At 35.6% G+C, this 21,850-nt stretch overlaps 1 protein-coding gene across 1 annotated transcript; it reads right to left on the bottom strand.

The window, feature by feature from the left end:
• Positions 1 to 8,692: 8,692 nt before the first annotated feature.
• Positions 8,693 to 20,081, bottom strand: LOC145127673 (uncharacterized). Its single transcript, XM_079062825.1, has 2 exons — positions 19,062 to 20,081; positions 8,693 to 8,776 (listed from the first exon to the last, which is right to left on the bottom strand). The coding sequence occupies exons 1-2, from the start codon at positions 20,079 to 20,081 to the stop codon at positions 8,693 to 8,695; spliced, it is 1,104 nt and encodes a 367-aa protein (XP_078918951.1).
• Between the last annotated feature and the right edge of the window lie 1,769 nt (positions 20,082 to 21,850).

Genomic DNA, 21,850 nt, shown 5'->3' with positions numbered 1-21,850 from the left:
ATGTCATTGGTTATGTCCAATTAATTTTTATAATTAGCTTCGTATCCGTACAACATGAACATTTTTCAAAAAATGATGTTAATGATACATAATCAACTACATATTTCTTTTAAAATGGTAAATTTTATAGGATCACCCGAGTAGCAAATAAATAACCAGGATCAACCAAACCAAGGGAACAAAGTACAATTACAGATATCAAAGATTACAAACATAAGAAAGAATGTGAAAACCAGGCCAAATATATCCATCCATATTGCCTCTGCATTTCCCACATAGAGAAAAATCATTGATTCTATCTTTTCCGCCACATTAGTAGGGTTGACGTGTGTTTGTTGAAGATCAACACATTTAGGGCATCTTTGTTTGCATCTTAATACCTCTTAACAAGGGCTAAGTCTGAATCTTTAAGATTCAGACCGTTTGTTTACCTCTTAAATTTTGGTCTGAATCTGAATTTTAGCACTTACCGAATCAGATTTGAAACTCCATCTGAAAAAATAAAAGACGCGCTATGCCCTTAACCCCAAAACACGTTCTCTCTTTCTCACCTCCTTCTCACCCGTTTCTTCTCCCTCACCGATCTCCAATAATCGTTGCTTCCTCTGATCTACAACACCACTGTCGCCAATTTCGTCGCCCCGCCTCTGCCAACTATTGCAGCAACATAGATCTCCATCTATTTTCAACGCCGACCTCCGGTTGTAGGTAAGGGTTTTGTCATTTTTTTGCCCTGAAAATCGAGTATCAATAAATATAAACTTGGTTTTTGCTGTTTTTTCTGGAATTTATTGTTGATTGTCGGCGTCTTCTCTACCTTCGGTGACTGTTGCGCCTCTGGCAACTTTTGCCTCCCACGTTCCCTCTTTCTGAAAACTGATGGTATGGTATATGATGTTTGATAAATCTGAAAACTGATAAATCTTAAATGCTGTTATGGCTTGATTTCTGAAATATAAGTTGATGATCTTGCTGATTTTATTGATTTATGAAATGTATGTGTATGTATAGTTGAAATCTGTTGCTGAAATTTGTTGAGTTTGTGTTTATTTGTTGAACTATATAGCTGAAATTTGTTGTTGATCTTGCTGATTTGTACTGAATTTTTGTTGAATTCATTTGCTGAAATGGAATTATGAAATCAAGTATATGTGTATGTATAGCTGAAATTGAATTAATTTGCTGAAATTGAATTCATTGCTGAATCTATTTGTTATGGGTTTTGTTCATTTGTTGAATTTATTTGTTGTGGGTTCGGTGGTTACAGAAATAGGAGGAAGGAAGAGAAAACATGTTTTCCCAAAATGACCTTGGGTTAAAAAGGGGAAAAATGACTAGAGAAAGTTGGAATGAAGTGAGGGAATTGGTGAAATGTGAGGAAGGAAGAGAAAACATGTTTTCCCACTTGTGAGAGTTTCTGTTTGTATGTAATTAGAGAGATACAAAACATGAATGTCTAGATAGAATTATAGATCCATACAAAAAAACTATTCATACATTTATGTTTGATTTGAATTTATGTTCGGTTTTGATTTATGTTTAATTTGGATTTTTGCAGTGTTTATATTTTTTTTATAAGTATTCATGAAGTTGATTCAGTTATTTTATAAACAAAAATTTTGAATTCAGCAAAAAATAATATAAAAGGGTCATTTTATCATTCAATACTGTAATTCAGAGGTTCCAACCAAACATCATTTCAAAATTCAGATCTTAAAAATTCAGACCCTCTTAGAAATTCAGACCTCTTAAAAATTCAGATCTTAAAGATTCAGATCTTACCAAACAGCCCCTTAGTAAGTTCCTCATTCTTACTAAACTGCAATTGAGAAAGTCCAATCCACCCAAACATTAGCTCCTTAACCTCCTGAACAAATGGGCATAAGAGCATGGTCAGGCAGGTCAACACATTTAGAATTATTAACATAAGTATATAGTAATTTAAAATATAATAAATAAGTTTTAAAAGTTATATAATTATTAATAATAAACAATATATTAAATATAAATTAAATAATAAATAAGTGTCTACAACATTTTTTAAATTTTTTTACTACTAACATAGCCACAAAATACTTAAAATAGCCACAAATTTCCCAATTAGCCACCTACGAAAATGTAGATTTTCACAGTTGGCTGCAAAATTGTTTTTTTTTCTTTGCAAACTTCGAACCTTTATAATATTTTTTTAACTTGTGTTCTTTGTAATAAAAGTTTTCCATACACATATTATACTCTCAATTTGAATGCTGATAAGTCATATTTTTTTTTTTGCTCCAAAAGCTTTCGCATACGAACTTCATAACAATCATCATACCATTTTGGTTCTCCCAATTACAAAGATGAAATACAAAAATATGAAGAAATTTTTTTCACAGCTTGCGTAAAACAAAAAAATAAAACATAAAATAGCAGTCAACCTAGATTTTCGCAGGCATTAACTTGCAAAAATCTTTAAAAAAATCACTTTTTTTTGCAGTCAACATGTAACACCCGTTTCCCATAATAGATCAAGTGAGGGCTTGGTGGGATCAGAGATCAGATTTTTTGGGAAAACCTAGGTGCCACGACATGGCAATTGGAGCACCACGACGTGGTGTATTTTGTGCATGATTGCGCGTTTAGTTGGTTGCCACGACGTGGTAAGGGAAGGACACGACGTGGCAGCTGTGACGGGCCAAGCCCATGATTTTTAGGGTTTTCTCCATATATAAACACCCAATCTCAAGGATTAGGGCATCCTGTTCAGCCTCCAACTCTTTTCAAACGAAACCCTAGCCTCCTTGGGTGATTTTTGTTGTAGTAGTGGTGATTCTTGAAGTTTGGAGCTTTGGATTTCATTTTCGAAGCAGGAAAGATGTGCTTTCTAGTTGGAAGAGTGCATTACTTCAGATCTTGCACCTCATGCATTTTGTGGAGCTTTGGAAGGTATAAAGCTTCCACCTTTTTGGTTCTCTCTTCATAGATCTAAGATTTATTTTATTCTTGGTTCATATTCAAGTTTGGGTTGGTTTGATGAGATAAAGTTTGCAACTTTATAACTCATTTTGGTCCCTTGGTCACTATATCTTTTGGATCTGAAGTTTGATTGTGTTTTGAGCTCCATGTATGAGATTTTGGTCTTTTGCCCTATTTTTACCTATATTGAGTCCATTCCTTAAGTTGTCATTAAGAATCTAGGTTTAAGAGATTTAGACTCTTTGGGATGTATTAATAGGTAAAGTTGGAAAGTTTATCCATCAAGATCTTGGGAAGGACGTCGTGGCTAATGAGTGGTCACGACATGGCGATCGAATGAAGTGGCTTTGACTGTTGACTGTGTTAGGTCGAAAGTTATTGTAAGAGTCAAATTATAGTGTCTTTGTCATTGTGTCTGTAAATAGAGAAAGTCTAAGGACTTTCGTTATCTTTATGTATTTACAATGCATAAAAAAGTTTCGTATTGTCATGTCTAGTCCTTGTACTTTTTAGTCTGTGAGTACCCTATAAATAAGGTAAGTACTTAGAGGGTAGAGTAAGAAATTTTGTATAACACTTTATATTCGTATTCTCTCTGTATCTTTCCAGACATATATTGAGCTGAAAAACAGATCTTATTTAGATCTACACGTTCTTACTTGCTTTCTTTAATCGATTAACTTAAACACATTTCATTTCACTATTCAATTGGTATTAGAGCAGGAATCATTACTTTGATTAAAAAATATGTTCACGTTTTTCATATTTTTAAGTTGATATTTCCGATTCAAATTTTCCGCAAGATAAAAGCATAATTCTTCCTTTAGTCAAGTGTGATTAATCGATTATGCTTCTGTTTTTGTCAGTCGATCTAGTAATCAATTCATTTCTCTTCAATAAATTCTTCTTTTCATTGAATCTGATGGAAGATCTTAACATAAACACATTGATGAACTTCACGAATCTTCTTGGATCTGCAACCAAGATCCCAATGCTAATTCTAGAGTATTATGATCAGTGGGCTGATCGTATGGAGGATTACCTTAATGATATCGATGAGGATCTGAGGAGATCAATCCAGACCGGACCTTATCGTGCAGATTTTGGTTCAAGCCGTTAGTAATTTTGGAGCAGTTGAGGATATGATTGCACAAGGGAATAAGAAGAAAGCTAACGACAAAAAGTGTCTCCAGGAACTGCGAGGAGCTCTTCCTCATGTAGTTTACAGTTACGTTCGTGGATGCAAAATTGCTAAGGAAATCTAGGATACTTTGAAAGAAAAGTATCAAGGAAATGAAAGACGAAGAACAGCTCGGTGATGAAATGTTTGCCCGAACTACCAGATTTCAAGCAAAAGGAGGACAAAAGTATTGAGGCATACTATGACAGGCCTAATGAGTTGATCTTCAAATGCAATCGATATGGAGTAAGACGTACAACTCTGGAGTTCAATCTCACTTTTGTTTTCAGACTTAGAAAGGAGTGGAGAAACATTTGTTTGATGATAAAGACATAAGAGAATTTCAACACATACTCTCTGTCGAATCTCTACAACATTGGAAAGCACACAAACGGAGGTAATGGACATTGCTAAAGAAAACAATTTGAATTTTGGTGGTCCTATGGCATTGGTGTCTAAAACAAATACAAAGGAATATGAGTCTGAAGAAAATGCGAATGAATTCGAAGAAGGTTTTCTCCTTAATTATAATGATGAAGTTGTTGCCTATTATTCGAATAATAGGGTGAAAAAGTTCTATAAAAAGCTGATAAGTGGAAATTTCAAAAACAACTTGGAGAAGAAGTCGATGTCGAATGTTGGTGTAAGTCAGAAAGGAGATGCGAAAGTTGAGAAGAAAGAAGAAGAGAAGAAGACTGAGTTGAATTGAAAGGTGATTCGGGGTACAATTGCAATTATTCCAATGGTCACAATCATTTGGAAAAAGATTGTATGAAAAGAAAGAAAGAAGAGAAGAAAGAGAAAGAAAGTGAATGATGAAGCCTATTATGCGAAAAGGCCTGAAGAAGTTCGTGCTCAAACAAAGAATCTTTTATTGATGGCTAAAGAAGGTGATAAGAGCGATGACACTTATCAGATATTGTCTTCTGCATCAGATGACGAGGAAATGTGTCATCCCACACATGGTGTGTTATTCGTTAAACACGAAAAGGGTGGATTTGGGAAGAAGAGCTGGTTTGAGGAAGATATGGAAGAAAGTGATGATGGATAATGGATTGGAAGAGAATGTGAAAGGTGATGAGAGTGATGAAGAAAATTTGGAGACAACTGGGATGTGTTTTGTTTCGAAAACACCAAAATCTCTAATGACAGCTAAGGTGCATGATCTTCTAATCTCTCCTAATATTCCTTTAAATTCTTATCATACTGTTTTATGTGATTTTGATAAAACTTTCTCTTATCTGAATGACATGCTAATTTCAATGAGTAGTGATGCTGAAAAATCTAAGGCCTCCCTATACGAAGCACACAATAGGTTGGAAGAGAAGAACAGTAAAATAACGAGTTTAGAACTTAAGCTTACTAATATCATGTGTGATAGGGATGGTATTAGAATGGATAGCTATATGTTAGTGAAACAACAAAACATATATTGCAATATTGCTAAAAGATTGTATGGTAAATTGACAGATCTCTATCATTCATGAGATATATGTGTTGAACAACATGGGAAGCTGCTAACTTTTATTACTTTCAAAAGAGAACTAGTTGACGAAACTACCTCTGACTGCTAAAGTAAAGTAGCTAACTATGCCACCATTCTAATGATTTGTATGCTTATGGTGTTGCTAACATAAATGACTGTCTGAATGCTGATGAACTTGTTAATATTGTAAACGAGACTTTGACCAAAAATGAACAAGTCAAAATTTTGAACAAGACTGAGAATTCGACACAAAGTACTCAAAAAATAGTTGCGGATATCTAAGATGACTTTGACAATATCAGTGAAATCAAGGAAGAGGAATGTGTTGATTGCTCAAAATTGTCTGTCATTAATGTCACTTCGTTACGTAAAGACAAATATAATGTAGATTCAACAACAAAGTTAAACGATGAATCTTCTTCTTCGAGAACCAAAATTTATGATTCTCAAAAGGAGAATGTAACATAGCCCATTTTTTTTGAACAAATTAAAACATTTTTCTTTGCACTTTGTAAATTGAGATGCAGAATTTCCCAGTTAAATAAAACATTTTAAAATAACGAAAGTTATTTTATTAAAACCTTGAAGATGCCATTTGTTTATATCTAAACATACATTACAGCGTAAAGTATAAAAGGTCCTGAAACTACTTATTACAGGCACATCTCTTTATTCCACTCGTCATTCTAACTAGACTTCAACAGCCTTACATCCGCTACCTGTGATGCATAAAATGAGTGGGTCAGGTTTTGGGAAAACCTGGTGAGATGCATAGGGTTTCCACGCCCATAATAATTTAAAGATAATAAATAATATCATTCCCGCAAACAACTTTATTAGATAGTATAAATTTGACCTAAGACTAACTACCCAACCCAAACGATCCTTACAGATCCTAAAGCAACGATTATCTGGAGGAATCACCAAACCTTATGAATCGTTTGAGCAACTATTTGACTACATATCTAGGCAAGTCCATTGCCAGTATATTTCATATAAATCAACTAATGTTAATAGATTTGATAAATATGGTATCCCATTTTATCTACGTTCATGGGTTATAAGTCCATTCTAGCAAGGTAATTCACTAGACTGACTAGAATAGTCAAGTGTTTTCATTTACTCTGGTCGATGACCCAGACATACTTACCAGTTGTCTGATCTGGACCCACTATTTCTCGTCATCCAAGAAAGATGAGAAAATACTCTGCTCTAATCTCATACACTCTACCCCAGTCATGAGACCTATTCGATGTCAAGCTTAATTTGAACTAAGAAACCGTTACAAGTCTTATTCTTAAACCTAAGGTAAGAATTATAACTAAGGGCAGTCGATTTCGGCTACAGTTTCTAATCCAATAGTTTATCCTAATTACACAAATAACATATAGCATAGATAGTACATGCAAGCATTTAATTTTTCAAATAAATAATTCTTTTTATTTTAGATTATGATCTTGATAATAACTATGCACTCACCTAACAAAGTGTTTGGTGATTGGTGAATCGGGCAGAGCTTCGCCTTACACCTTTTTCAAAAGACCTAGATGTACATAACGCTAAGTCTTAGTCTAATTTCATGAATTATGACCATTTATCCTAAGGGTTTAGATTCCTCAACAGTCCCGAAGTATACTTCAAGATCTGAATAAGGAATAACCAGGTAGCATCATATCAGAGGTAGGGTCCATTTGGTATAGAGAGTATACTGTTCGGAAATCGCACTTTAAACACATCACTAAATGCAGCCTAAAAATCTCTCCCGTAATTAGATCAATCGGTATAATGACTTAGAATCACTGATAAATCTTAATTATAGATTCATAATAACGACTATGACTATAATTAAAAGTTACACATAACATAAACTAAGTGTAGTTTAACTTACATGGGTTCTTGATGAAAATCGGGATCTAAACGGGCAAAATACGGATTCGGGATCTCCTACTTGAAGGCTACTACTCATATGAGTACTCCAAGGGCGTCATAGGTCTTCTTCGTAGGTTAGAAATGAGGGAAAAAGGGCTTAAAGTAGAGAAAAAGTCGAGAGAATATCGACTGAAATGGTGTGAGGACGAACAAGTGAATGGACTGCTATTTTAAGGGGGTTTTCTGGGATGCACGCCACGCACTATGATGGCGTGTCTCCTCAGGCCTGCTGATACGTGGCACAAATTGGGTGGGGCTGCGTGGCAGCTTCTAGAACCTACTGCGCACCGCTCCTGTGTGTGTCGACTTTTAGATTTTCAAAATTACGTAACTTCTTCATACCAACTCCGTTTTGACGTTATTTATATCCCCAAAAAGCTCTCGATGATATCTACAACTTTTGTTTAGACTTCGTCAACTAATTTTGAATTTATATTTTTCACGCATGCTTAGACTGTTAAAGCCCATATAAAAAGCATAACTCTCTCACCTGGTGTCCGTTTTCGACAAAATTTATATTGTTGGACTCTTATTAACGAGATATTCAACTTTCCTTTAGATTATTTTGGCTAAAAATCTACCGATCTAAAATTCTATTTTTCAGCTGAATATTGTTATGCCAAATCTTAGAAAAATCATAACTTACTCTCACGTAGTCATATTTGAACGTTCCCTATATGCACACTCTCGGTTTAACAACTACTACGACTTTCATTTAGATGACTAAGACTAAAAGGTAATTTATCAAAAATTTACTTTTTATGAGACGTAGAGTCATGTCTTTTTAATCGCGAACTTCGAAGAAGCATAACTTCTTCATATGAAGTCGGATTTGAGCGCTCCTTATATCTCCGGAATACTTATAACATTTACTACAACAGGTTAAGATTATTTTTCCTAAGTAATCTTTTATCTTCGATGCATATTTTAATTTTATTTTTTTATTATTAAATACTCATATAATTTACACATAATATCCTATAAAACACGTAAGCATACAAATATATGAATAATCCTTTCTTATTCATTCATATAAAGGTTATAATAGTTGACCAAAGTGTTTAAAGAATATGAATTAATCTAGCAGGAGACATAGGCATTATAAGTATCTCCCCCTTAGGATTGTTCCATCTCCGGAATCATGCAGCAACAAACAGATGATGATAACGACTTTTCATTTTACTTTCTGTTTCCCAGGCGATGTTCGTCTCTATCGTGTGTTTCTATCACACCAGCACCACGTCAATCATATTTTGTCATAATTTCTTTCTCTAACGGTCAACGATTGCTTGAGGCTCTTCAAATATCCTTCTATCTTCATCAACCCTTAACACTGAAAGTGGGATCATATCAACTTCTTCTCCCGCATACTTCCTCAATAACAAACGTGAAATGTATTATGGATGACTCGCAGGTTGTAGGGAAATTCAAGCTTGTATGCTTGATTCCCTATCCTTTGAAGTACTTTGAATGGTCCTATAAAACAAGGACTCAACTTTCCTCGCTTTTCGAATCTAATAGTTCCCTTCCATTGTGAGACTTTAAGTAACACTTGATCACCCACATCAAATGTTATTGATAGTTGCTTCTTATCTATTTAGGTTTTCTGACGACTTTGAGCAACTAGCATCCTTTCTATGATGACTCTTAGCTTCTCCGCGGTCTGGTGTACTAACTCAGGACCCACAAAGTGTTTCTATCCTGCTTCCAACCAACACGATGGCATATGAAATTTCCTTCTGTACAGTGTTTCGTAAGGAGGCATCTTAATGCTTAAGTGATAACTATTGTTGTAGGAAAATTTGGCCAGTGATAGGTGGTTATCCCAGCTACCAGGAAACTCTAAGGCACATGCCCGCAACATATTTTCGAAGGTTAGGATAGTTCTCTCACTTTGTTCGTTCGTTTATGGATGATAGGCAGTACTTAAGCACAACTTCGTGCCCATCGCTTCCTGCAAACTCTTCCAAAATCTGGAAGTGAATCGACTATCCCTATCTGACATAGTAGATAAGAGTACTCCATGTATCCTGACAATTTCCTCTACAAAGGTCTCAACTAACTTCTCCATAGACCAATTCTCTCGTGCGGCTATGAAATGCACACTCTTTGTAAGTCGGTCTACTACAACCAATATCATGTTGTGACCTCTCTTTGTCTTTGGCAACTTTGTTATAAAATCCATGGTAACATCATTCCACTTCCCTATGGGTGCCAGTAAGGGTTCCAAATCCCCGTATGGCTTCTGATGTTTGCCTTTACTCTTGCACATGTTACGCACTTTGCTACATAAGTTGCCACATCGACCTTCATTGTTGGCCACCATAATAGGGTTTTAAATCCTAGTACATTTTGGTACTGCCTGGGTGTATACAATACATGGTTTTATAAGATTATTACATAAGAAGATCTCGTATACCACCCAACTTTGGCACCCAAACGCGATTCTTAAACGTCTTCAACCCTTGTTTATCTTCTTCAAATACAAACGTCTTGCCTGGACGTTATCCTTCTTATCTCCTTCTGCCAAAGCCCTTGTCTGAGCTTCCTTGATATTTTCCACAATCGTTGAGATCATTTCAATATTCAACGATCTAGCACTTTTCCCTTCCAGAATCACATTTCTACTTAAGGCATCAGCTACAATATTAGCTTTACCTGGGTGGTAAAGTATCTCGCAATCGTAGTCCTTGAGTAGCTCCATCCATCACCTTTGTCTCATGTTCAATTATTTCTGTGCAAAGAGATATTGAAGGCGCTTATGATCCGTATATAGTTTGCATTTGGTTTCGTAAAGAACGTGTCTCCAAATCTTTAGGGCCAAAACCACTGCTGCAAGCTCTAGATCGTGAGTCAGATAATTTTGATCGTGGGGATTCAATTGTCTCGAGGCGTAAGATACTACTTTGTCCCGTTGGGTAAGGACACATACCAATCCAATCTTAGAAGCATCACTAAAAACCGCGAAGTCGTCAGTTCATTCTGGTAGGACGAGGATTAGTGCTTCACACAACCTTTTCTTCAATTCACCAAAAGCTCTTTCTTTCTTTTCGCTCCAAGTATATGCGACTCCTTTTTTGGTCAGGGCTGTCAATGGAGTAGCAGTAGAAGAAAAGTTTTGGATGAATCTTTGGTAGTAACCCGCCAATACCAGAAAACTACAAATTTCAGTGGGACTCTTTAGCATTTCCTATTTCATCACAACTTATATCTTTGCTTGGTCAACCATAATGCCTTCATGGTTAACAATATGACCCAATAATTGTATCTACCGTATCCAAAAGTCACACTTGGAAAATTTTGCATACATATTTTCCCTCTTTAGTACTTCCAGTGCTTATCAGAGATGTTTACCATGATCTTGATTGTTTTGGAGTAAATCAAGATATCATCAATGAACACTATTACTGATTTATTGAGAAAAGGTTTATAAAGTCAATGCATCAGATCCATGAATGCCGCTGGAGAATTTGTTAGTCCAAAGGACGTAACTGTTGGGTTTTATACAAACAATCCTATGTGTGCATGCAACCCTAATTGGATCTATGTTTTCACTATTAGACATACAACTTTATGAACACAAAAAGAAACCTGGCATGCTACTATTATTTTCGAAATCCATATAGAATAATAGAATACATACCTTTTGTTGTTATATAGTAATAACAACTAGTTCCTTGAATCACCTTAGCTCTTGGAAGCAAGTACCACAAGTGTAGTACCTCTAATGGCTCACAAACACACTAGGTGAAAGGATAAATATGGGAGAGAGGAGAGAAGGGTATCTTGCCCTAAAATTCGTCCCTTTTAGGGTTTCCCAAGGCTTGGACGAATTCTAGTGCCTTAGGGTGCTATTTATACTTGAGGCTAGCCAGGGTTTCAAGGTGGAAACCCTAATCCCTTAGCTTAGGGCCTAAGCAAGTCCATGGACTCCTTTCCTTAAGCCCTTGGACGAAAACTCCTAGATCCTTCTAGGATTTTCATTCAAGCCTTAATAAAGGTGATCCAATAGCCCAAAGTCTCAACTATCAAATAATTACAAAACAGCCCCTGTACTTTTAATTAATTCCTTTAATCCCAAAATTAATTCCTGATTAATTTCTGATTAAATACTAATTAATAATATGATTCCAAATTAATATATTATTCATATAATATAATAAATAAATCATATTTATGCCCTAATCAACCTCTCTCCTCAATTGTCATCCTGTCTAGTCACCCGTGTGAAGGCAACCTAAAAGGACCATGCTCACAATCGGGTCAAGTACATACCAAAATAGTTATGGACTTAGACACTAATCCAACAGTCTCCCACTTGGATAAGTCTAATAACTATTCTACGTATGACTTCAGAACCTGATCAGCAATCGTAGCTTCCAAAAGCCGCTGTCAACTCTGATCTTATCAGATACGCGTGTCCTTTAGATAAGGGATCATATATTCCTCCATTCTAGAAGATATCGTATAGACATGAGACATGGATTGAAATCATTCTCTCAGTCTATGTGTCGTTTCCCGATTTCCGATTTATGACGACTGACTAATTGAACAAATCAAATCAGTCCTGGCCCGGCCGAGCACTTTCTTTTGTCATCACTAAATCATCGAGGGGCCCACAGATATCGCTTTTATCCCACCTTGGGTAAAAGGAATGGATAAACTTTGACTCAAATGCTTGCTTGCACCTACTAATCGAATCACACACAACAATAAGTTTTATAACACCAAGTTACTGGTGTGTTTACTTATCATCAATGTGCAACCGACTAGCAAATAACAACTCACACGTCTCGGTTTCAAGAATATACAATGTTATCGTCTCACCAATCACTCGTGATAAAACCATGAAGTGATTCAAGTGAGCGTGGGTTTAATCCAATACTTTAATCTTATCAAAGCACTCATGAACTCTGCAGCAAACTTGTGCTATGTCTAAACACTTTAGACAATCTACAGACAGATTCATGACAGTCTTCCTTCATACCTACTTCCAACGTATGACCGACTGTGGAGCTTCGAATAACTTAGTTATTCTGGAAGTCAAAACATGAAAAATGAAACGCAATAATAATATTAATCCTATATGGTCCCAAAACTTTTTGAGCGTAAATAAAAACACTTTTAAACACCATATTGATTACTCATTATTCATTGCTTACTGTTTCAGAAAATCAACTTATTACTCGAATTATAACCACAATTGTCCCATGCTCCAAGCATGCACACTTTGGTTACCTATGGTCCATACTCTGTGAAATACAACAATTGAAAAACTTTTCCAATGAAACTCATTTCACAATCCCCAATTTTATTATTAGTATAAGAATACCAAATTCTTGCCACTTTTAGAATATGTCAGATTCTAACACTTTATGCAATGATTCTTTCGTAATGTCATAGCACAAAAGTCACCAAGACCCGGCTAATGAAATTACTAAGTTCTCTATCAGAAATTGTTACAAAACAATTTTATAGATGTGATGTCTCTCACTCAAAGTACATTCCTTTGAACATCCTTTTGCATAAAAGTTTCTAATCTACATAGAGTCTTAATATCCAACTCCCATTAATGGAAACATTTCCATATTTGCTATATGACAACTTATTCTTAATAGAATCTTATCTATTCATAATAATGTCAATATAGTCCATCCAGTACTATACTTCCAACTACTCACAAGCGACAAATCCTCAGTGAACCTCAGACCGTCCTTTGATGGTTGTTTAATTATTTTAGTCAAAACCGATTCTAGTCCTTTTTCCCTCTTAATGCCCTAGGCATTTGGAAAATTTAGAATGGTGAAATATTATAACATATGCAATCGGTCCCATACCCGAAGCGTATTAGACACGATGCATAATGTATCACATAAGGATGTGATACTTTATCATCCTTCTGCCATAATATTTTATGTGCCCTGTTTCCACAATTCGAACTATGAAGAGGGATGTCGTAATCATAATCGAATTTTGAGAATGCACTATGTATCCTTGACTAAATTTATTAACATTTCTCAATCTAAGCTTTAGAATTTTGAAATGAAGTATAATATTCTCTCCCTTAATTATAGCAAAACAAATTTTTTTTTTTAACCCTTGCAACTTTGAAAAAATGAATCTTTGTTTTCTATAATTAATATTGCTAACTTGCAATACTTACTATAATAATCATGCTCCCACTAACATGACGATTATTTTCTTACCAGCATAACACTTATGCTCCCACTAGCTTTGACATGTATTCAGAAAACAATTGAACTTCTAGAAAACAATGCTTATTGAATTCCTTAAGTTCATATTTCTAATACCTAATGCTTTCATAAGAATTTATCTAAGATTTTTAAGCTCATACACATTTGCCTTAGATAGCTCACATGTGTGTCTAAACAATTCAGAATTTATGTTACTAAGTCCCAAATGTTCAGATCAATTGCCAAATCTCACAATTCGAACTATGAAAAGGGATGCCGTAATCATAATCGAATTTGTGAATACAATTTTCACAATTGCTATCTTCTTAAAATCTCTCTTAGTGAAAGCATTTCCTCACAATCATTTTCATAAAGGAGGAAAACCTTATGACACTTAGATTTTATGATGTATGTGTTCCTATCCATGTGAATTTGTCAAAACGAAAGTTTGCGACAAATCCAAAAACATATGGACTGAACTTGTTCAATCTTGATTTCTTGCCTCATGGTAACATGAATGCCCACCATGTCTTCCAAGCAACTCACCCTTTCATATCAATGTACTTTCCATTGATCAAGGTGCTTTGTCTTTATGCATTCAAATGAGAACTCATAGAACTCACACGCATAATTAACTCAATTGGAATGGCACAGAAAAAGAGTATGTCATCCACGATAGGCTTTAAACCTCAAGTCGTGTGCTAGTGATGATCAACTAGGTTTACTCTTGATTTGTTCTTGAAACTTTTCAAGACCATTAAGACTCCCACTGACTCCTTGACATATAAGATTCTCTTGTCAAGAAACATTTCTTGACAAACAAATATTCAAGAGTTAGTGTAGCCTTTTGTCAAGTTTAACACTTCACACAATTGGTCCTGGTTGGTCTTTGTCTTATCCAAGACATCACAACTTACCAATTTCAAATGTGTAAGAATAAGAAAACTTTTCCAAATTCCACATTTGTCGAGTGTTATAAACCTACTTAAGACTTGTCACTCATGTCAAAATCTTGACTCTAAGACTTGATATTGGAACGAAGTATGATTGACTTCTTGATTTAACCATTTCTACAATTCTCGATTCCTCTTTTTAGACATGCAATTGCACTAAGACTCACTTAGAGGATCAATTGAGATATGGTTCTTAATCATTAAGACTTATCATAAAACACAATAAAAGGTACTCTCCCTTCTTCTTAGAATAGAGAAACTTTTATCTTTCTGCCTACTTGATTCTTCTTATTCGTTCTGCTATTGATTGAAACTCTTTCAATCAACTCAGAATTATACTTAATCTTATAAGTATAATCATATTTACTAACCTTTAGTAAATCATGACGAATATCTTTATCACTCTTGTGGTGGACTTGATCAACGCACAACCTAGTGTACTCGATCTCCTGGTCCTTCTCTTGACTCTTTGCCAAAGAATTAGTCTAATTTCCAAAATATGAAGTTTCTCATTCATCACGCAACCAAGTTGTATGATTTCAAGTTTTTGTCCAATTGAAACTTGGGCGATGAGAATCTTCCTTTATTTGGCAAATCCTCGACATTTCACAAATAACATAATCAAGAATCACATCCAATTCAACATTGCTAAAATTAGAAATACATAAACATCCATTTTCACATATGCCATTGCAAGGATAAATAAATAGGACGAAATCAAAATTCATTTTATTGCGGAAAAACTTGTCCTTACAATGCAATTCAAATGAAAACTATGTTATTTCAATTTCTAAGCAATCTATTCTAACTCTAAAGTAGTAGCTCAAAAATCCGATCTTCAAGCAATGCGATCGAAATCCATTTATTTACGATCAGATTCAGCTTACTTCTTCCTTTAAGCTTCCTCTCTTTTCTTCGATCCTACAAAACATCAAAATGTAATCTTATCACATCATGTATTGAAAATCAAAGAATAGGAACTTATAGAGTTAGTTATTGGATTTTACCTGAAGTAGAGCCATACGTCTTGACTCTCCCATCTCTTAGATCTCTCAGGTAAACAGGGCAGCTTCATCTCCAATGCCCCTTCTCTTGGCAGTAGAAGCAGATGGACTCTTTTGGAATGGCACAAGGAACTATCTCAGAATTTACCTTTTCTGGATTTCCAATGTCACTATTTTCAATGTCCATTGAAGTTTGGGAGTTTGATTTGCCAGACAAATTTGCTCGATTAGCACGCCAAATCATTTCTGATTCAGCAGCTATAAGCAAATAGGTCAAATCAATGAGGGTCACATCATGGTCCATCATATAGTACTCTCTAACGAACTCACTATATGATTCAGGAAGTGACTGAAGAACCCAGTCAACAGCCAACATTTCTGAGATATCGACACCCATCATCCTTAACCTATCAATGTGTGACTTCATCTCTAAGATGTGTGCACACACAGGTTTCCCATCTTCGTGTTTACTTGCCAATAGGGCTTGAGTGAGCATGAACTTTTCAAGCCTTTGAACTTGTGGGTTAGGGAGAATAATTGGAGGAGGTGGAGGAAGTGAAGCATGACTCTCATTTCCTTGATCGTATCGTGGAACGTCATTTTCATTTGGAAAGTTTGTTCCAAGGGACTTGGGAAGACCATTGTAAGATTTAGACATCTACAAAACGGGAGAAAATTCAAGTTAGTTGATAAGAATCCTTGATGTAACACCCAAATGAAACATCAAGGCTAGGATCCAACACAACATTCTACAACCTAGAAGAGGGATGCCGTAATCTAGTTGCATAATATTTGAAGGTAGGTAAATGACGATTTACCAATTCCCACCATGAAAAACGAAAAAATAAATTTAAGTTTTAAATGAATTGAAACTCCTAGATCTTTTGAGATTCATTGAACTTTTCAATGGCATGTTTAATCTCGATTATGCCCTTCTATTTGTGACTGGGATGCCGAGGATCACAAACAAGGTGTGAATAACCATACGAATCACGTGGTGCACCCAATTGCTACTATCACCTAATCAATGTGCCGGTTAGCCACACACGCTCCATTGATCTATGATAAACATCGAGCCACCCTTCGCCACCAATGTCATTCCCAAATTAGTGTGCCGGTTAGCCACACACGCTCCACTAACGTTTGACAAGGGTACGAAGTGTAATTCCATGGATTAGCATACAAATTCACATTTTGCCCTAAAGTAACTAGAATTTGGGAATTTGTAAAAGCATGTAGTTACTTTGTACTTCATTATACTTATAATGGAAGGTTTCGTCCTATCCTACCCGTTCGGCTAACGACCCTCCACTAGTCAAGAGTGCGGTGGGTAAGAGTGGATACCCATTCAATCGCCATTTTATAGGCAACTTCCTTAAACACCCCTTATAGACCAGCTTCGTGAATGAGGCCTACTAACGGTAAGACTGACTGTTTACTTATACATATATAATATTAGACTTTTAATGTCATATATATATAGTATAGGGTGTATTTTACACTTTTAAAATACTAGGTGGTTTTATTAACTTTACAAAACCATAATGGTGTAATTTGAACCTTTTCAAAATACGAGGGTTTTAGAATTTAACATTTCAAAATTAAACTTTTAATCAACTTTTAAATTCCAAAACTTGAGGGCAAGTTTTGAAACTTTTCAAAACAATTAGGTTTTAATCTCACTTTAAAATTTTCGAAATTTAAGACTATTTAAATTAAAATTTTAAATATTAAAACTCTTGATTTAATAATTATCTGGAATTAGACTATTAATTTAATTATTAAATCATAAGGGATTATCTAAATCATGAGGATAATTACCATTTATACATTTAAGATATTCTAATCCCTTAATTATCTCTCTAGATTTTGAAAATATGGTTAGGATAATAAAAAAAAACTATTATTACCATATATAACAATTAGAGGATAATTACAAGATATGGGATAATCCAAATCCCTAAAATTTAGGATCTTATCTTGGGGAGGAGGCTAATTTCGAAAATCAAGGGATTAAAACAAACCCTAGATTTCGAAATTTAAGGGTTTAAGGAAAGGATTTGAAGATCTTATTCAAACTCTTGCAAATTAGGGTTTGCAAACCCTAATCTTGAAAATCCTAGCCTCCTAGGGTTTATTGGCAATAAACCCTAATATGTCAAGTTCATACAATTGTATAATACTAATTGAAAACAAGTTAACCAAAGGCTCTGATACCACTGTTGGGTTTTATACAAACAATCCTATGTGTGCATGCAACCCTAATTGGATCTATGTTTTCACTATTAGACATACAACTTTATGAACACAAAAAGAAACCTGGCATGCTACTATTATTTTCGAAATCCATATAGAATAATAGAATACATACCTTTTGTTGTTATATAGTAATAACAACTAGTTCCTTGAATCACCTTAGCTCTTGGAAGCAAGTACCACAAGTGTAGTACCTCTAATGGCTCACAAACACACTAGGTGAAAGGATAAATATGGGAGAGAGGAGAGAAGGGTATCTTGCCCTAAAATTCGTCCCTTTTAGGGTTTCCCAAGGCTTGGACGAATTCTAGTGCCTTAGGGTGCTATTTATACTTGAGGCTAGCCAGGGTTTCAAGGTGGAAACCCTAATCCCTTAGCTTAGGGCCTAAGCAAGTCCATAGACTCCTTTCCTTAAGCCCTTGGACGAAAACTCCTAGATCCTTCTAGGATTTTCATTCAAGCCTTAATAAAGGTGATCCAATAGCCCAAAGTCTCAACTATCAAATAATTACAAAACAGCCCTGTACTTTTAATTAATTCCTTTAATCCCAAAATTAATTCCTGATTAATTTCTGATTAAATACTAATTAATAATATGATTCCAAATTAATATATTATTCATATAATATAATAAATAAATCATATTTATGCCCTAATCAACCTCTCTCCTCAATTGTCATCCTGTCTAGTCACCCGTGTGAAGGCAACCCAAAAGGACCATGCTCACAATCGGGTCAAGTACATACCAAAATAGTTATGGACTTAGACACTAATCCAACAGTAACAAGGAATTTTTAGTGTCCATACCTTGTTATAAAGGCTGTCTTCTCAATGTATTGCTCTCTAATCTTCAACTAGTGATAGCCTGACCTGAGATCAATTTTGGAGAAAATTGTTGCTCCCTGCAATTGATCGAATAAGTCGTCTATCCTAGTTAAGGGATACATATTTTTTTATCGTAACTTTGTTTAACTCTCTATAGTTAATGCACATTCTCATTGTATCATCCTTCTTCTTTACGAAAAGTACTGGAGCTCCCCAGGGTGATGAACTAGGTCTTATATAACCATTATCCAACAACTCATGGATTTGTGTCATTACCTCTTGTATCTCTGTAGGTACTAAACGATACGGTGGTTTCGCAATTGGCATCGTGCCTGGAAATAAGTCGATCCTGAATTCTACCTGTCTCTCTGGTGGTAATCCTTGTAATTCATTCGGAAATACCTTAGGAAAATCTCGCACCACAGGTGTATCATTCATTTCCTTTTTCTCCTTCTTCACATCTATCACGTATGCTAAGAATGTCGTGCATCCCTTGGATAGGCATATTCTAGCCTTCATCATTGTGATAATTCCAGATTTCACTATGCTCTTATCACCGTAAACCATGAACGGCTCTCTCCCAAGGGGGTTAATACGCACCATATTCCTTCCACATAAGATGTATGCGAGGTTTTCTCCCAACCAATCCATGCCGAGAATTACGTCGAACTCACTCAACTCAAAAGGCAAAATCACTCGACGAAATTTGTTTCTATTCAAGTCGATAGTTACGACCTCTAATCTATTGCTAAGAGATACATTCCTACCACCAACTACTTCTATTAAGATAGGGGTACTTAGTCTAAGTGGTGATAATCTAAGCTTCCTACCAAATTCATGTGATATAAATGAATGATCTGCTCCATGATCGAATAATATCTTTGTAGGAATTTCATTAACTAAGAATGTACTTGAAGCAACATCGGTATCTTCTTTTGCTTCATTGAGGGTCATCTGATATCTTCGATCGTTGGGCTTCGGTGGCATGATCCTTGGGAAAGGGTTCTCAACCTTTGGTAACTCTGCCTTCATGTGTCCTTCCTCTCCACAATTGAAACAAACTGTTCCTTTGACTGGGCAATTTGTAGAAATAGGCCCGGGCTTCTTGCACTTGAAGCTAATGACACAATCGCCGAAATGCTTTTTCTTGCACTGGTCACACCACTTCCTTTTCTGGTTGCTTCCTGATTTACTACTTGACTTAGAGAACTTCTTCTTCTTGTCGTAATTGTTGTTGCTTTCCTCGGGCTTCCTCTTTTCACCGACCTCAGTCTTGTCGGCGGTTCTCTTCTTCATCATACCTTCCACAGACTTTGCAACCCAGACGTCTGCCTCAACAGTAGGTGCCTGCTTCACCAACACAGTGTACTCTCATGCCAATCCCTTTTCATACCGATCGATCTTGGCCAGTTCATCCGGAACAAGTCGTAGGGCGAACTCCATTTTATCAGTGAAAGCATTGGTGTACTCGTCCACCGACATGATTCCCTTTGTCAAAGCCAAGAACTGATTCTCTAATTCCAGCCTTTTCTCAGTTGAATATAACTTCCTCTTGAAATGGGTCAAGAATTCATACCAGGTCAATTGCAGTGGCTTGTAAGAGCTCACAATCTTCCCTAATGTGTTCCACCAACGAAGCGATGTGCCCTTGAACCGCCTCACAACATAGGTGGTTTGTAGCTTCCCTGAGCAACCACATGTTATAAAACCTGACACCATCTCCGATATCCAATCCATGAATCCAATTGGATCCTCGTTTTCATTGATGGATGATGGTTTGCAAGCCGTAAAATCCTTGTACTTGCAAATTCCCCTTGGCTCATCATTCCTTCGGATATCCAATTCTTTTAGAGGAGGAAGTGGTCCTTGATGACTTTCCAAGTCCTCATTTCCTTCCTGGACCATATCTGGATGAGAAGGAATTGGTTCGTTGTTGTCTTGTTCAACAACCACCGGCTCGTTGATCACTGGTGATCCTTCTCTATCATTAGCTAGTTCTTGAGCTAAGAGCTCCGTAAGCTCACATCACTGCTGATCGAGCATTTCTTGCATCATTTCTTGAGCTTCATTCATCGGGTTTTGAACAATGACTGCTCCGACCTTCTGAGGTGCTGGAACTCCTTCGTTATTGACGACTCTTCCACTCATAATGATTTTCATGACGTTCTATAGTCGTAGAGGCGAGAAGTTTTTAGGATAGTGATTACTCGCTATTTATTTATACTATATATATATATATATACACACACACACACACACACACTAACACTAGTATATTAATGGAAGATGCCTTAATTGTTGAATATGTGCTACACGTATGTGTGTGTATATATATATATATATATATATATATATATATATATATATATACACATAGACACACACACAGACACACACATACGTTTAGCACATATTCAGCAATTAAGGCATCTTCCTATAATATACTAGTGTTAGTGTCTAAAGTAACTAAGGCATTTATCCTAAAGTATTCTATCGCACACCTCACCAATCATACTTAGCTTCTAAGTTTATGTCTATAAATTTCCTAAATTCCTAGTTCGCTTAAACTAATGCTCTGATACCACCTGTGATATCACCTGTTTTTCAGAACCAATTAAAACATTTTTCTTTACGCTTTATAAATTTAGATGTGGAATTTCCCAGTTAAATAAAACATTTTAAAATAACGAAAGTTATTTTTTTTAAACCTTGAGGATGTCATTCATTCATATCCAAACATACATTACAGCGTAAATAATAAAAGGTCCTGAAACTACTTAATATAGGCACATCTCTTTATTCTACTCAACATTCTAACTAGACTTCGACATCCTTACATCCGCTACCTGTGATGCATAAAATGAGCGGGTCAGGTTTTGGTAAAACCTGGTGAGATGCATACGGTTTTCAAGCCCATAATAATTTAAAGATAATAAATAATATCATTCCTACAAACAACTTTATGTGATAATATAAATCTAACCTAAAACCAACTACCCAACCCAACCGATCCTTACAGATCCTAAAGCAACGATTATCTGGAGGAATCACCCAACCTGATGAAT

The sequence above is a fragment of the Lactuca virosa genome, chromosome 7, assembly GCF_052849685.1.
Source record: "Lactuca virosa cultivar CGN04683 chromosome 7, Lactuca_virosa_CGN04683_v6, whole genome shotgun sequence".
Classification (NCBI taxonomy): domain Eukaryota; kingdom Viridiplantae; phylum Streptophyta; class Magnoliopsida; order Asterales; family Asteraceae; genus Lactuca; species Lactuca virosa.
Note: the sequence above shows the minus strand (reverse complement) of the source record. Positions and strands in the feature narration are given on the sequence as shown.

Bases quoted from the DNA above. Each gene is read 5' to 3' on its own strand.
- LOC145127673 (XM_079062825.1), bottom strand. From the start codon at position 20,081: ATGAAGAAGAGAACCGCCGACAAGACTGAGGTCGGTGAAAAGAGGAAG. The intron at 8,777-19,061 runs GTAATGACACAA...CTGGTGTGATAG, and splicing joins TACCTACAGAGATACAAGAG to AAACACACGATAGAGACGAA.